This window comes from Martes martes, assembly GCF_963455335.1.
Source record: "Martes martes genome assembly, chromosome: 2".
Lineage (NCBI taxonomy): Eukaryota > Metazoa > Chordata > Mammalia > Carnivora > Mustelidae > Martes > Martes martes.
In genome coordinates this window covers 150,560,621-150,576,579 of record NC_137889.1, presented here as the reverse complement: position 1 = coordinate 150,576,579, position 15,959 = coordinate 150,560,621, and the positions used below count along the sequence as shown (strand labels likewise).

Here is a 15,959-nt window from a genome sequence, read left to right as displayed (position 1 = left end):
GTGCCTGGGGGGCACAGTCGGTTAAGCATGTAACTCTTGGTTTCAACTCAAGTCATGATCTCAGGGTCATGGGATTGGCCTGGAGCTGGATGCAGAATCTGCTTAAACATCCTCTCTTCCCAAATGAAACAGACGGGATCCGGAGGGAGACAAACCATAAGAGACTCAATCTCACAAAACAAACTGAGGGCTGCTGGGGGGGCACGGGGGGGATGGGACAGGGGCGGGTAGGGAGAGGGTGGCTGGATTATAGACATTGGGGAGGGTATGTGCTATGGTAAGTGCTATGAAATGTGTAAGCCTGATAATTCACAGACCTGTACCCCTGGGGCAGATAATACATTATATGTTAATAACAATAATTTAAAAAAAAAAAGATTCTCTCTTCCCCTCCCTCTGCCCCTCCCTGCCAGATTGTTTCTTTCTCTCAAATAAATAAATAAATCTTAAAAATAAAATGGTTTAAATAAGTGAAGTTCTGAATTAGGGGGAAAAAGTGAGGAGATAGATGAAATTAAGAGCAGAATGCTAATTATCGACAATGGGGTTTAGGTAAAGGGGGTTAACTATTTTGTCTAGTTTTGCATTTTTTAAAGTATTTCCCTAACAGAAGATCCAATCATAGTGTTCTTGTTGCTTCCCTGTGCCTTTGTCTTTGTTCTTCCGTTCGCCCAGGAGGCTCTCCCAGATGTTTCTAGGTTTGCTCTCCCTCTTTATTCAGATCTTTGCTAAAATGTCAGCTTTCAGTGAAGCCTTTCTTATTTATTATTGTACTTAACACCTTAAGACTACTGCTGAGTACTCTTTTTAGCACTTTCCACCATCTGCCATACTGTGTATTTTCCTGTTTTATCCACTATACTCCAATCCCACTAGAATAAAAGATCCATGTAAACAAGAACCTAGTCTGTTTTGTTCACTGTTATATGCCCGGGATCTAGAAGAGTTTGTGGGACATAAAAGGAGCTTGAGAAACACTTACTGAATAAATGTGTTACAAAAACACTTACCATCTGGAAATAAGGCAAAAAGGTGGGCAGAATGTCCTTTCAGTATCTTACAAAGACATTGACAGGTTGCCCCTAGAAATATTTAATCATGTAGCAGAATGTGTCTTTGCCTTTTCTATTTACTATCAAAGTTTATGAAGTTAGATGCTAACAATATACATGTGTTTGGTTAAAGATGCAAATAATTTCTGTCTGATAGAAAAGATATACCCCAAAGGTTATGGCTTTTAATTAACTTGTGCAACATTAACCAGTTTTATATCTAACCTATCAGCCTAATTCTAATATTCTATTTTGACTATCTATAAATACTTAGTGCTCCCAAGGTGTTCTTTATACTGACTTTATCATTTCATTGATTCCTCCATAAAGGAGTAAATAAATCTTTGGCATGTGCTGATTTTGTATGTTAATGAAAGTCAAGCTCTTAACTTTTTGAAACTTCTACTCTGACAAATGAACTCAAATTGTGATGAACTGTGCAACTGTTGGCTGTTATTCTTGACTTTTTGCTATCTGAGGCTTTGAGTCGGCCTTATAGAGAGAAAAACACAACACACACCCGGGCATCAGGACTATCCCTTGACCAGTAGAGACCACTTGGTCATCGATACTCTGTCCCATCAGATTCCTCCAAGCCAAGCTGCCCGAGACCCTTGAACTTTGTGATCCAGCTGCTTCTCCTCCTGCTGCCCGTTCCTTACGACCTCTTCACTTGTTAGTCACCTTTGAACTTAAGCACCCAGGACTGAAAATGGATAGGATGACTGTGACTATCCCCAGGTGGGATTAAAAAGTACTTTACAGGGGCTCTCGGGTGACTCAATCAGTTAAGCATCCAACTCTTGATGTCAGCTCAGGTCTTGATCTCAGGTCATAAGTTCAGGTCCCAGTGTGGAGCCTACTTAAAAAAAAAAAAAAAAGTACTTAAACTTACCTATCTAGGCTAACAAACAGCATGATTCTGACACAGAATCACAAACAGATGTCATCTCTTGGAACAGGTCCAACGAATGGATAGCATCTACCCGGCCTGCTGTGTAGACAATGTGGAGGCTGGGCCAGGCCCACCCAGTGAAATGTGATCAATCAGCAATGCCTTCTACAGGCACAGGATTAGGAGTGCAGAGTGTGCCCTACATCTTTCCAGACCAAGCTCTGGGAGGCGATGGCTCAACAGGAGAGATAAGCCACAAAGAAAATGGCTTGGCCACCAGGCAGGACTGGGCATTCTGCTGCTTTACCTGAGCAGTCCATAATAGCTTCTGGAGTACAGAGACAAAGCTCTGGGCTCAAGGACCTTGCTTCCCTAAAAGGAGGAGCCCAAGGACCTCACAATGCAGCCTCATGACTCATCTTTGAGACAGAGGAAGTAACAGATACCTCCATCTGGAGACTTTACAAATGCTCCTATCTTTGGAATGGGTTGCCTCAGGCCATGAGATGTGCTGAGAACACACTCTTTTGGAGACTTATGATGTGATGGCTGTAGGCAGTCATCAGTCAGTTCAAAAACCACCTCTACCACTTACCAGCTCTGGTCCTTAGCAACAACAACGAAAACAACAACCAAAAATCACTTCATGCCTCAGTCTTCCCATCAATCTAATGGGTCTGATGACACCAAGAATGGAAAGAGATGGGTTTCTGCTACTTACTAACTACGAAGCCAACTTCACAGGCCTCTGACCAATGCAGTCACATGGGGTCCTGGGCTCAGGTCCAGGAGTGTAATGTTCTGCAGTTGCTGTCCAGAAATTCTCAATAATTTTATCTTTGTTTTGTGTCTTGTGAGACAAGGTCAATGGAGTGCTGGAGCCTGCACTGGGGGCTTCATGCCTTGGCTCACATCTCCCTGGGATGGGTTCTCAGGCTGCCACACCCCACCCCCTGCAGGAGCTGAGTGCAGCTGGGTGGGATCAGGGGCACCTTCCCCATGTCCCAAGTTGTGGAGAGCAGCTCCAGGCACTTGTGAGGGTCAACTGTGTCCCTGCAGGACTCCTGGTGCCCAAGGGGACTCAACATTAAAAAGCAAGTGAAAACCATCCAGCTGGTGACAAGACCTCAGAGGAAAGTAAAAGCTTTTTCCTACTTTTTGAACAATGAGTCCCACATTTTCATTTTCACTGGGCCCCACAAATTACCCAGCCTGCTCTGACCAACTGCAGGAGAAGCGAAATTATTTAACCTCGCTCAGGCTTCATTTCCTCCACCACAGGATGTGTCCTGAGACTTTTCTGACAGGATTCTGATAACAGAACCAACTATGTAAGGTTCTGAGTACATTACCAACAACCCATAAACATTGATTCTCAACCTTTCTCTTTTCAAAATTTCTAAACGGACTTTTGGCAACAATTTTCCAAGGGCTTTCTCTCCAAAGAGGAAAGGGGGAAGCAGAGAAGTCATGAGCGTTCGTTGCGATAAAGAACAAAAGTTTTCTCCAGGCAGACCACCACCACTTCCCTTGGCTGTTAATAATGATACCAGAACCAGAAGCATGGGCGTGACATTAGCAGTGAGCGCTCCTGACCTTTCTAGGAACTTCTGAAGTGAAACACAGAAGTAGCATCTTTCCTTTTCCATCTCCTCTCATCTCTGCTTTCCCCCACTCAGCCATCTGGGGTGCTCCCAGGTCTTTCAAGTAGCCTTTCCTTCTAGAAGATTCTATCCCACAGCTACATTCTCTCAGGTGTCCTGATAGCATCTCAAGCCTCGCAGTTTTGTTTACTTGCCTGTGTACTCCACCCTTCCTTTCAAAGATAATTCAGCCCTGTGGTCCGACTTCCCCATATACAATCACAGCTGCACCCACGTCCCACCCTTGGAAAACCAGTTTCGCTTTCCCTATTTGACCCTCCCCATTCAGTCAGGTGCATCTAAGACTCTGGCCACTGATGTGCCTTAGAACACCAACATGAAAGATGGGGTTAAAGGAAGCCTGACAACCATAGTCCTAAGCATTGAGGACACACAGGTGAATGTGAGGCCGTCAACTTGACTCTGCCCTAATGAGGTTCGGGGTCTCATTGGAAATACAGATACTGAGCAGAAAGTCATTCCACCACCCACAGGGAAAACATGCTATACAATTCTGTCCTGTTCAAATATGGTCATGCTCATACTCTCTCACACACTGAGAAGGTCCACGTTGTGGGTGGGCTAACATGAGGTCCTCACCCTCTCACCAGCAGGAGCTTGTCAAAGTCCCATAAAGAGTTTTGATCCAACCATTGGCCAGTCTTTCCCCAGGAGTAGCAGCTTATCTGTCTCCCAGATTCATTTAATAGGTTAACACACACTGTTCAGAAAACCCTTTGCTGAAATTCCATCGTCAAAGGAAGACCTCATATGCTACTTCTCTAGTGGGATCCTTCCTGACTGTTCCATCAGGCAGGTGGTGCTCATTTGTGAATCTCTGTGGTGTGGTGCAGGAACTTGGCTCACAGCAATTCATATATTTTCTTATCTGATGGGTATCTGAGTACCTCTTACACTGCCCTACAGAATCTAACAAAGGTCTTGGAGAACAGAAACCAGTCTGCCCTCCACAGGGCCCCTCTTGCCCATGGACATAGCCGTGAGCCATTACAGATCACCCTGCCCTGCACAGTGCTGTTTCCAGGCTGTTGTCCCAGACCTCCCTGCAGGACCCTGGGCAGCAGGACTGGTGTCTTCTTCCTCTCTGAAGCGCCCCACCCCCCATCCCACAGTGGCCCTAGCACCAGGCACACAGCGAGTCTCTACCATGTGTTTGTAGGAATTTGCTATGTTGTACATTTTGAACTCACGAATTTTACTGAGTAGACGTGAATAAAATGCTAAAGGCATTGAAATGGGAGGCCTGGGGTAGTGGAAATGAAGAACTGGCCCCTGAAAAATCTTGCTAGAAATTTTGAAGAGGAAGGAGAAGCAGAAGGAAATTGAGAAGTGAAGAAAAAGAATCAGAAACGACAGTCAGTACAGGCCCAGTGTAGATGATGCAGCTGTCTGTGATCAACAGCAAGCAGAATAAAACGGATGAAGAATGTCCTCTATGAAGTGTCTCACGGTGTATGTTTATGCTTCCACCAGCATGACGGGGACCTGACTGAGTTCAGCTTAACAAGCATCTACTAAGGGACTGTAATGTGATGAGCAATGTCCCAGAGGACAGGGGTGCAGGGGTGAATAGAAGTGTCTCTCCCTTTGGGAACCCCACTTGTATGGAGAAGGGATGAAGAGAGCTGTCTGAGGAATGCCCACTCCTGTCCCTCAACAGCCAGCAGCTATCACTGATGGCCAAAATTTATGGGGAGGGTTGGCATTCCCCAAGGCAAGAAGCTTCCTGGAACTGTAATGTACCTGTAAGTGCCTCTCTGAGCCCAGTCCGTCTCTGGATGTGGTGGCTTTCCATTTCCTCCTGCAGACTGTACCCCATCTTCCCACATCCCCTGGCTCCCAACTACTGCCTGGACAGGTGACACTCTCCCACAGTATCAAGAGCACTAGGCATCTGCTAACACTCTAGGGAGTCTCAGCTGCGTATCTCTCAGGTCTCACAAGCCAAGGGCCATCTCAGGATGGACTGCAGCTCCTGAATGTGATCTTGAGACATCAGAACCACGTGTCATCTGCATTTAATGCTCCTGGCTGAACTTAAGAAAGTCCCAGCTCAACAAGCAGGGACAAGTTTCAATGCTCGCCAACCCACACTCAAAGACTGGCAAAAAGTGACTTCTAGGGGGGGTCAGAGGCTTTGGAAAAGGAAAACGAAGGAAAAGGAATATATGAAAATGGAGTCCTAAGATCCACAAAGAAATATTGAGAAGCTATTTACATAAAAGAAAAATCAACACCCTAAAAGCCAAAATAGAGATTGATGGATTTGGGAGTAATGGTATGGAAAAGTTTGTTGGAGAAGTTTATTTATTATAGCTTTATTTGTTTCTTATTATTTGCAATATACTGGCTTCTATACCATTCGTTTAATTCAATGAACTATTTTTGCTTATTATATTGCAGGCACCATTTTAGGTCCTCGACATCTATAACTCAATAAAAAATTTCTATACTCAATGAGCTTATATTCAAGGAGGCATGTATCAGATTTCTATCATTATTAAATCTAGTTAATAAAAGATAATAATGTGTAAATAGCAATAGATGTAACAAAAGAACAAAAGAAACAAGAAGGAAATAAACGTTTAAAAGCTAATGTAAAGACACACGGTTAAAGCCACCCACAAAATTTTTGTTACTCTTCTCATCACGGGGTAGGGCTTGTTTTCTGTCTTGAAGCTGGACAGGCCTGGTGACTGTTCTAACCTTTAGAATGTGGGAGAAGGGATGCTGTGTTAGCTATGGGTGCTAGCTAACTTTGAGAAGGCCCTTCCAGAATCAGAGAAAGACAATTATCATATGACCCCACTCATATGTGGCATTTAAGAAACAAAAGAGAGGATCATAGGGGAAGACCAGACAAAATAAAACAAGATGAAGTCAGAGAGGGAGACAAACCATAAGAGACTCTTAATCGTAGGAAACAAACTGAGGGTTGCTGGAAGGGAGAGGGTGGGGGATGGGGTAACTGGGGGATGGGTATTCAGGAGGACACAGGATGTGATGAGCACTGGGTGTTACATATGACTGATGAATCACTGAACTCTACCCCCAAAACGAATAATACATTATATGTTAATTAATTGCATTGAATTTTTTTTTTTTTAAAGAAGGCCTGCCAGACTTCACTTTAAAGAGTTTATGAACTCTGAAGAAATTGAGGAGAGGCCCTGAGAGGACACAGAAAAAGCAGCCCAGCCATCCCCGCAAAACCCAGGCCCCATTACATAAGTACAACGTTTGGGGGGTTCCAGTCAAGTCAACCCCCCAGATGAATGAATACAGCTGACATCAGTGAAAAGACCTTCCAACTGATCTTAGACAACACACGATTGTAAAAGATATTAAATGGCTGTCATTTTCCATCACCACAGTTTAGGGTAGTTTATCAGCAATCAAGAACCAACACAGAAAGTGGTATCCAGAAGTGACATGTTTTGTCTGGAGAACCTAAAACATGTGCACGATGGTTCATTCTCCATGCCAACATGGCAGGACCTAAGGTACACACCTATTTGGTCACACACACAGGTGCATGTCATATTTAAATGAATGGACTCTGAGTTAAGGCATGTTACCCTCCATAACGATGGTTCCCATTCATCAGCCGTATGCCTTTAAGAAAAGACTGACCTCTCCAAAGGAAAAGAGACTTCTGTCTGCAAATAACCTTCAGACACAAGCTGCAACATCAACTCTTCCCTAGGTCTCTAGCCTGTCTGCCCAACCCTTCAGATTTTGGACCTGTTGACCACCACAAGCATGGGAGTCAATGCCTTAAAATAAACCTCTCCTCTTCCCCCATTTCTGCCCTTCCCCACCTCTCTGTGTCTCCCTGGAGAGCCCTGGATACCACAATGTGGCATCAGGATTGGAAGTGAGTTGCAGGCTGAGCTCAGAAATACCTCAAGGAGACTATTCATGAAGGCTGGACAGGCACGGAGGACATTGTTACTGTTATTATTTTTTTTTTTTTAGATTTTTATTTATTTGAAAGAGAGAGAGTGTGTGCATGCACAAGTGCAAAGGGAGGGGTGGGGGCAGGAGAGAGAGCAACTCAAGCAGACTCCCTGCTGAGCATGGAGCCCAACTCAGGAGTCTCATCCGAGGACCCTGAGATCACGACCTGAGCCGAAGTCAAGAGTGGAAAGCTTAACCAACTGAGCCACCCAGGTGCCCCCGAGAAAAGATTTCTGATGTTAAGAGGGTATGACTAGAAGAGAAAACATCAGCATGCCAGACTTGCAACAACATAGAAGGAAACAGATGACTAGAAGAGAAAACATCAGCATGCCAGACTTGCAACAACATAGAAGGAAACAGATGATTGATCAAAGAGTCATAACCTTGAAGTTCAAGTCTGGGGCGGGGTGCGGTTTGCACAACAGAAATCACAAGGGTTCCAAGGACAGTGACCAGAGAAGAAGAAAATATCATATATAGGATCTTCAATATATAACAAACTGCCCTAAAAAGAAATAAATAAGCAACTCAGTGGAGATTAGCAGGGGTCTGAACAGAAAATTCACAGATAAAAATATAAGTGACCAGTTACTATATACAACATGCTGAGACCCTCTGATAATCAGAGAACAGTTAGGAGCTATTTTTCTCATAAGTAAAAAAAAAAAAAAAAAAAAAAAAAAATTTGATACTGTTGAGCAATGGAAAGCATGTCCTGTGATAGATGGTAATGGAAGCCTAAAATGGTACTGTTATTTTGGAGGGATTTAGAAATTCTTATCAAAATTTAAAATATGCATGATCTGCCCTTTGACCCAGCCATTCCACCACCAAAAACCCATCCTACAAAAACACTTCTGTAAATGCACAAAAATATATATACAAAGATGTTCACGGAAGCATGTGACTCCCAACGGGAATGAAAGTTTCCTGAGCAGGAAGTCTGTCTTCCACTCCGGCGTTGTCGGTAGAAGTAGATCGCTGCCTGGCACTTAGTAGACACTTAGCAAGTATCTGCTGAATGAATGAACAGGCCTGAAAATTGGTAACTAAATTCTCTGTCCAAACAGTTTACCTCTACCTGGTAGGATACCATGAGCTGTTAAAAAGAATGTGGTAAATCTACATGTACTAATACTGAAAGATCTCCAAGGCCATGTGCTTAATTAAAAAACAAGATCAGCTGAAGGGATAAAGAAGATGTATCTACAATGGAATACCATGCAGCCATCAAAAGAAATGAAATCTTGCCATTTGCGATAACGTGGATGGAACTAGAGGGTATTATGCTTAGCGAAATAAGTCAATCAGAGAAAGACAATTATATGATCTCCCTGATATGAGGAAGTTGAGAGGCAATGTGGGGGTTAGGAAAAGTAGGAAAAGAATAAATGAAACAAGATGGGATCGGGAGGGAGACAAACCACAAGAGACACTTAATCTCACAAAACAAACTGAGCTCAATGTGAGACAGGAATCCATCAGAATCCTCGAGGAGAACATAGGCAGTAACCTCTTTGATATCAGCCACAGCAACTTCTTTCAAGATATGTCTCCAAAGGCGAAGGAAACAAAAGCAAAAATGAACTTTTGGGACTTCATCAAGATCAAAAGCTTCTGCACAGCAAAAGAAACAGTCAACAAAACAAAGAGGCAACCCACGGAATGGGAGAAGATATTTGCAAATGACAGTACAGACAAAAGTTTGATATCCAGGATCTATAAAGAACTCCTCAAACTCAACACACACAAAACAGACAATCATATTAAAAAATGGGCAGAAGATATGAACAGACACTTCTCCAATGAAGACATACAAATGGCTACCAGACACATGAAAAAATGTTCATCATCACTAGCCATCAGGGAGATTCAAATCAAAACCACATTGAGATACCACCTTACACCAGTTAGAATGGCCAAAATTAGCAAGACAGGAAACAACGTGTGTTGGAGAGGTTGTGGAGAAAGGGGAACCCTCTTACACTCTTGGTGGGAATGCAAACTGGTGCAGCCACTTTGGAGAACAGTGTGGAGATTCCTCAGGAAATTAAAAATAGAGCTTCCCTATGACCCTGCAATTGCACTGCTGGGTATTTACCCCAAAGATACAGATGTAGTGAAAAGAAGGGCCATCTGTACCCAATGTTTATAGCAGCAATGGCCATGGTCGCCAAACTGTGGAAAGAACCAAGATGCCCTTCAACAGATGAATGGATAAGGAAGATGTGGTCCATATACACTATGGAGTATTATGCCTCCATCAGAAAGGACGAATACCCAACTTTTGTAGCAACATGGACAGGACTGGAAGAGATTATGCTGAGTGAAATAAGTCAAACAGAGAGAGTCAAGGTATCATATGGTTTCACTTATTTGTGGAGCATAACAAATAATATAGAGGACAAGGGTAGATGGAGAGGAGAAGGGAGTTGAGGGAAACTGGAAGGGGAGGTGAACCATGAGAGACTACAGACTCTGAAAAACAACCTGAGGGTTTTGAAGGGGCGGGGGGGTGGGAGGTTGGGGGAACCAGGTGGTGTGTATTAGGGAGGGCACAGATTGCATGGAGCACTGGGTGTGGTGAAAAAACAATGAATACTGTTATGCTGAAAATAAATTAAAAAATAATAATAAATTTTAAAAAGGCAAAAAAATATATACATAGACAAAGGAATATCACTCAGTCATAAAAAAGAATGAGATCTTGATTTTTGCAACAACATGAGTGGACCTAGAATGTATTATGCTAAGTGAATTAAGTCAGAGAAAGACAAATGCTATATGATTTCACTTACATGTGGATCTAAAAAATAAAGCAAATAAATAAAAACAAAAACAAACAAACAAAAAAAAACCCTGAGGATTGCTGGGGGGGAGGGAGTTGGGAGAGGGGGGTGGGGTTATGGACATTGGGGAAGGTATGTGCTATGGTGAGTGCTGTGAAGTGTGTAAACCTGGCAATTCACAGACCTGTACCCCTGTGGTTAATAATACATTGTATGTTAATAAAAAAATAAAAAATTATTTTAAAAAAAGGAAAAAAAAACAAAATCAGTTTAAAAAATTAGAAACAACGTAAATTCCATCACTGGAGGACTGATTTACTGGATTGTGATCTCAATAAATTTTTTTTAAAGATTTTATTTATTTATTTGACAGTGAGAGACACAGTGAGAGACGGAACACAAGCAGGGGGAGTGGGAGAGGGAGAAGCAGGCTCCCCGCTGAGCAGGGAGCCCAACGCAGGGCCCGGATCCCAGGACCCCAGGACCATGACCCGAGCAGAAGGCAGACACCCAACGACCGAGCCACCCAGGCGCCCCTGTGATCTCAATAAATTTAATACTAGCTATCCATTTTGATGTTGGCCTTGATCTGTATTTATCACTGTTGAAAGATGTCTGTGATACTGCAATTCTGAAAACAATAGCATTATGACTCACTACATTATCAGGATTGTCCCTCCTGATCCTCAGAATTCCCACATGTGGTGGGTACCCTCATTCCATTTTACAGCTGAGAGCAGTGCAGCACAGAGAAAGTAAGTAATCTGCCCAAAATTACACTGTGACAGAGCCAGGTCTTAAATCCAAGCAGCAGGATTCCTAGTTTGTGCTCTTAAACCACCCAAGGATAAAGTGATCACATATTCTAGTTTAAGTCTACTGAGTCCGTATAATTAACAGCATCCCCTTTCTTTTCAAAAGTCCCACGCATGGTCAATACATTTGATGGTCACTCTACTTACAGACCATCTATAAGCAGCACAGGCATAGTGTAGAGGCTGAGTTCAGTCTCTGGAGCCAAAATCTGGGCAATTTACTCACACTCTCCCCTTTAGTTTGTTCATATGTAAAATAGGGATGGCCGTAGTTAAGTGCGTCAAAGAGTTGTTGAAGGACTCAATGACTGGGTATTTCTTAAGCGCCTGGCATGCAGGACCGTATTAACTACTAACCCATTTATACAGTGCGCGTATGTGCATGTATTGTGAGATATCTGGAAGGGTGCTCAAGAAATATTAACAACAGATATCTTCTTCTGTTATTTTTGAACATACACACAAATACATATGTATGTACATGTCGATATACCTGCGTGTGTATGCTGGAGATCTGTATCTTTATCTATATATATTTGTGTGTTAATGTGTGTGCTTAATAGTGAGCGAGTGCCCTGACAAACACTAGCAAGCCATGTGGCTTCTGTGGTGCATCTGGCTTGCTAGTCCGTGGTGATAATCTCACCAATAGTGTAAATTTACCAAAGATGATTGAGCAACAACAAAATTTTAGAACTGTTACACTAAGATGAAAATTAAAAGACGGTATTTATCATTACATGTCAGATCGGACAGCGCTCGATTTTATTGCTACTTTAAGTGTAACCTGAAAGAACGGCTCAACTTCTGGTTTCTCAATTAACTATATATTACTCAGAAACAAAGCACTTAAGGGACCCTGGCAATCTTTGGCCTTGAAAAATGTGCAAGCGAGACCTCCGCTATCTGCCTTAGGATCGGTGGCCTGAGAACGCGCCCGGGAAGGGGGAATGCGGATTTAACCTGAATTTCCGGTGTTCGCGACCGGAATTAAGTGTGCAATTTCAAAAATCACAGCACGAGCCCAGTGGCTCCCAGTGCTCGCCTTGGGCAGTCTGAGGGATAGGTCTTACTTCTGGCTGGTTCAGCTTCAAAAGTGAGTTCTCTGGGTGAAACCAAATCCTGAGACTGGAGTCAAGAAAGCGAGCAGTCCCCTTTGGCGGAGATTAGGAACTAGGTGGCAGGAGGAACGAGGAACCGTCCGGAAAGGTTCCACAGACTTTTCAGGGTCTGTACAGATCCATCGAACCGATGCACCTTACAGTGTGAATTTTATCTCAATTTTTAAAAGTTGTTATTGTTTTGGTTTTGTTACTGAGTTTCCTGGTCCGCTATATCTCTGGGCGCGCAAGAAGTACTGTTTTATACTCACGAAAAAAAAAAACGCACTTTAATGGTCTGGCCCCTCTTAAGCTCCCCCACCCCCTGCAGCCTTCGCAAGCCACTTAACCAGGTATCAGCCCTAACTGTCCGGGCACGTTGGGGCCAGAGACAGCGAACAGAAATCCCATTCAAAGGAGAAAACGCTAGCGATCCCCCAGGACAGACACACACACACACACGCACACGCACGCACACACACACCTACCAGTTACCTTCGCGCTGGTAGCTCGGGACCCGCCCGACTCCGTGCACCTTGCGCAGAAGGCGGGCTTCTCCGCTGGGGTTTCGCCGCCGAGCCCGCTGGGCCAGCGAGCCCCGCGCTCCCCTTCCGCTCGCTCGCTCGCTCAGGGCCAACGCCAGGCGCTCTGGCGAGTGGCACGGAGTCGCGAGGCCAGCACTCCCTGCTCAGCGCTGGCCAGCGGGCTCTCTGCTGACCCGGAATAGAAGATGCTTTGTTTCGCGCGCGGTGCCCAGCTGTGCCCAGCTGTGCCCAGCTGTGCCCAGCTGTGCCCAGCCGCGCCCAGCTGCGCGCCACGGCCGCCGACTCACCCCAGCTCAGGTCGCACGATTTGAGTATAGGTGTAGCACCGTCCCAGGAGGATCTCGTAAAAATGGGCAGTGGTGCCCTTCCCCTTCCACTCCTTGAGCGGATGGCGCCACAGCAGGATACCGACCGGCACCGCGATGGTCACCGCGATCAGGAGACCAAAAAAGACGCAGAGACAGATCTTGGTTTTCTTGGAAATGTCGCAGCAGGGTTCCTCCCCAGACACTGAACGGAATCTGTGGTTGGCCATTGGGGTCCACGGAGGAGGTCTGCCGGGCGAAGTTGGAGGAGAGACCCGCCAGACGCCGCTCAGGCAGAGAGAAGAGAACTGGCGCGGTTCGGAAACTGCACTTCCCCTTTATCTTGCACTTGCCTTTTCTCGGCTTCCTTTCCCACCCCCCATCCCCTCCTCCAATGTTCCCAGGCCGGCCGGACCAATAAGGACTTAAAGAACTTGAAAGACCTCTACTACTACAGCCGCTCACTTCCAGCTTCCTAATCAAACACCAGACTTTGTATTTCCAGGGAAAAGCCGCCTTAAGGGTTCTCTGCAGGTGTTGGGAAAATCGACAATATTTCTTTGTACTTCTCTGCCAGCTCCCTTTATCAGCCTTGTTCTTTACACTTTAGCCACCCCTGATCCTGGAAAGTGTCAAGGCTGGCTACCTGGGCACCTGCCTACAAGCAGTGTCTGCTGCCTGGGAGAAGATCTCTACTGCTACTTCTTAGCTTTGACAAATGCCTGCTCAGCCCCCTTCAAAAACTCCACTCAAGCCTCACCCCTTATCCCTTAACTCAAGTGACATCAGTAGTTAAGCCTGGGTTCAAACCCAGCTCCACTACCCACTACTGGTGTGATATGGGGCAAGTTACTTGACATCTCTGTGCTTTAGCTGTAAAGCAGGGATCTTAGCACTACCTATTTCATGGGGTATGATAAGGATTAAGAGAGGTCATATTTACAATGTGTTTAGCACAAGGCCTGGCACATGCTAAGTATTCAACAAATATTAGCTACTACTACCTGCTCTGTGAGGCTAGAGATGTAATTCTAGAATCCATGGGATATGCTTGGAAAAGTGTCTGGCATGCAGCAAGCACTCTAAGTGATGGTTCAATAAATAATCCAGTGGCTAGTCTCAGACATCCCCTGCACTCTCTCAAGTTTCCTTAGCACTAGGACCCTCTGTGACATTCAGCAGAGACCTAAAGAAAGCGAAAAATCAAGCCACAGGACTTCCTGGGGCAAAAGTTTTCCAGATGGAAGGAATAGCAGAAATCATGGCCGAAGCAAAACAAAACAAAACAAAAAACTCTGGGGAGAAAGAAATGAGGAGTGAGAGCAAGGAAGGAAGGAGAAGGAAAGAAAGAAAGAAAATGAGAGAGAGAAAGAGAGAAAGAGAAAGAAAAAGAGAGGATAGGAGGAAGGAAGGAAGGGAAGGAGGGAGAAAGGGAGGGAGGGAGGGAGGGAGGAAGGGAGAGAGAGAAGGAAAGGAAAGGAGAGGAGAGGAGAGGAGGAAGGAAGGAAGGAAAAAGAAAAGAAGGAAGGAAGGAAGGAAAGAAAGAAAGAAAGAAAGACAGAAAGAGAAAGAAAGAAAGAAAGAAAAGCTCTTGGCCAGTTTTGGGAGCAGCAAGGAGGCCATTGGAACTGGAATTCAGGGTTAAGGGAGGCAGAACAGGAAAGTTCTGAGGGTAGCAGAGGGCCAGATGACTATCAGCCCTGTAGGACAAGATAAGGACTTTTTGGACAGGGAATTTTATTTTTAACCTATTCAAGGTCACTGGGTGACCTGATCAAGCATGACATTTTATAAGCTCCATCTGGCTTCTGCATTGAGAATAAATTGTAGGAAAGCAAGGATGGAAAGGCCGAGACCATTTATGGTGACTTTAAACAGGGAAGTAGTAATAAAAGTGGCAAAGAAAACAAGCAGTTGGATTCTGAAAACATTTTGAAAATAGAAGCAACAAGGTTTGCTGTTGAGTTGGATGTGGGGTTTGCAAGAAAGAGGAGTCGAAGAGGACTCCAAGAATTTTGGTCTGAGTAACTGACCAAAGGAAAGACAGCATTGCCATTTAGAGTGATGGGAAGACCGGGGATGAAGATTTGGTTTGGTAGAAAAGTCACCAAACAAAAATTTGGTTTGGGAGGCAAGTTTAGGATGCCTATTACACCCCCAGGAGGAGACATCAAGTAGCTACTTGGGTATAAATATCTGGAATCCAAGGAGTCAGTGCTGGAAACATTAAATATGGGAGGCTTTATCATGCAGATAGTTTTTAAAGCCAAGAGGATAAATAAGATCACATAGAGAGTGTGTGCAGAAACAACAGTTTCAGAGACTCAATGGGGGGGGGGGCGGTGGGGAAGAGGGTGTGCCTGTAGCAGAGGTCAGAGGGTTGAGAAGAGCTCCAGCAAAGGGACGTGGTCAGAGTGACCCCTGAGACTAGAAGCTGAGACCAGACAGGGAGCTATTGGTGCTCTTGACAAGAACAGTTTTTGGAGAGGTGCCTGGGTGGCTCAGTGGGTTAAAGCCTCTGCCTTCGGCTCAGGTCATGATCCCAGGCTCCTGGGATGGAGCCCCATATCGGGCTCTCTGCTCAGCGGGGAGCCTGCTTCCCTCTCTCTGCCTGCCTCTCTGCCTACTTGTGATCACTGTCTGTCAAGTAAGTGAATAAAATCTTTAAAAAAAAAAAAAAAGAACAGTTTTTGGAGGAATATGGAGGACAAAGCCTGATGAAGTAGGTTCATGAGAGTGTGTGTGAAGAGACCGGTGTCCCTAAGAGAGATGACTTGTTTTGAAGAGTTTTCGGTCAAAAGAGTAGAGAAATAAGGATATAGCAAGAGGAC

The 15,959-nt window shown here is 44.6% G+C and overlaps 1 protein-coding gene across 1 annotated transcript in view; it reads right to left on the bottom strand.

The window, feature by feature from the left end:
* Positions 1–13,466, bottom strand: part of CD38 (CD38 molecule) — a 47,370-nt gene extending 33,904 nt beyond the window's left edge. Inside the window, exon 1 of the mRNA XM_080797625.1 lies at positions 13,111–13,466. Within this exon, the coding sequence (XP_080653751.1) occupies positions 13,111–13,358 (248 nt within the window). The 5' untranslated portion in view covers positions 13,359–13,466. The remainder of the gene's footprint in view (positions 1–13,110) is intronic.
* Between the last annotated feature and the right edge of the window lie 2,493 nt (positions 13,467–15,959).